General features: G+C 50.3%; 1 protein-coding gene across 1 annotated transcript; it reads left to right on the top strand.

Moving 5' to 3' along the window:
• Positions 1-460: 460 nt before the first annotated feature.
• LOC138912672 (uncharacterized) lies at positions 461-1,156 on the top strand. The gene has a single exon (XM_070213888.1). The coding sequence runs from the start codon at positions 461-463 to the stop codon at positions 1,154-1,156; it is 696 nt and encodes a 231-aa protein (XP_070069989.1).

Raw genomic sequence — 1,156 nt, 5'->3', positions numbered from 1 at the left:
CCTGAAACAAGTTTAGCTTTTAATATAGCATGGCTTTTTTCTTGAATTTTTTGGAGGGCCTAGTTATGCAAAATTATCATGGTGACTCTTTTATTAAATTTCAAAATATACTCACAGAACTGCTGGAGCCACTTGGCAAATCAACGTCCATTTTGGAAAGCACTTTTAGACAAACAAAATAAACTGATATACTGTTAAAGCTAGGCCTCCCCAATGTTTCGAAACACCTTAGAATGTTTCGAATCATTTCCAGACGTTTCGAAACATATATACAGTTGACATAAGGGATTCGTATGTTTCGAAATATTTAAGCATACTGTTGATTCATGCAGGGCTCTAGTGTGCAACGAAGCGAAATAATGTTTTTTAGAAATCAACAATTGGTCAATATCTCAACGTTTGAAAACTATGGCCGTCAGCCGTCGGGTCACGAACACCCAGCCAGGGTGCTTCGGCTCCGATGGGAACGGAAGGGGCTGCTAAGTCCAGCACCCCTTTAGACAACAATAACACCCACCCACACAATAGCGGAACCCAGCCGGGTACCAGCAAGGCTGCCACTGTCACGCATCAGCAGCGCAAGGCCAAGGTCAGTCGGGCCCGTTTCATGAGGACGCGCCCGAAGGCCACCCAAGCGAAGACAAAAAGGGACCGCTCGCACGAGGCAAGCGAGAGCGCACCCAAACGGGCAAAGAACGCTCAGGGCAGGCCAAGACCGACCTCCTTTTTGAAGAAGGCCAAGAAATTTAGCGACGTAGCCAGAGACAGCCTCGCGATGGCACTGGTGGACGACCTGCACGACGACGGACGCCTGCTGTCGGAGAAGTGGAAGGAGATCGAGGTCAAGGTGGCCGACATGATAGCTGAAAGGCTATCAGCCGTGCCAAATGGTCCGATCCCCTCCTTCGACTCGTCGGACATGGTCAGAGGGCACCGGATGATCAAGTGCGATGACTCGTTCTCGAGGTCCTTCCTGGCGGAATGTATATCCAAGATTGGAAATGCATGGGACGGCCCTAGCATTAGGCTCGTCCATGCCAGGGAGATTCCAAGGAGGCCGCGGGCTCGCATTTGGTTGCCAAAGGATCAGACTGACCAAGGAAAGGTGCTGTCGCTGCTGAGGGCTCAGAACCCAGAAGTGCACACAGAGGACTGA

Source organism: Drosophila takahashii, chromosome 2R, assembly GCF_030179915.1.
Source record: "Drosophila takahashii strain IR98-3 E-12201 chromosome 2R, DtakHiC1v2, whole genome shotgun sequence".
Lineage (NCBI taxonomy): Eukaryota > Metazoa > Arthropoda > Insecta > Diptera > Drosophilidae > Drosophila > Drosophila takahashii.
The sequence above is the reverse complement of the archived record's forward strand: the minus strand, read 5'-3'. Positions and strand labels throughout refer to the sequence as shown.

Bases quoted from the DNA above. Each gene is read 5' to 3' on its own strand.
- LOC138912672 (XM_070213888.1), top strand. From the start codon at position 461: ATGGGAACGGAAGGGGCTGCTAAGTCCAGCACCCCTTTAGACAACAAT.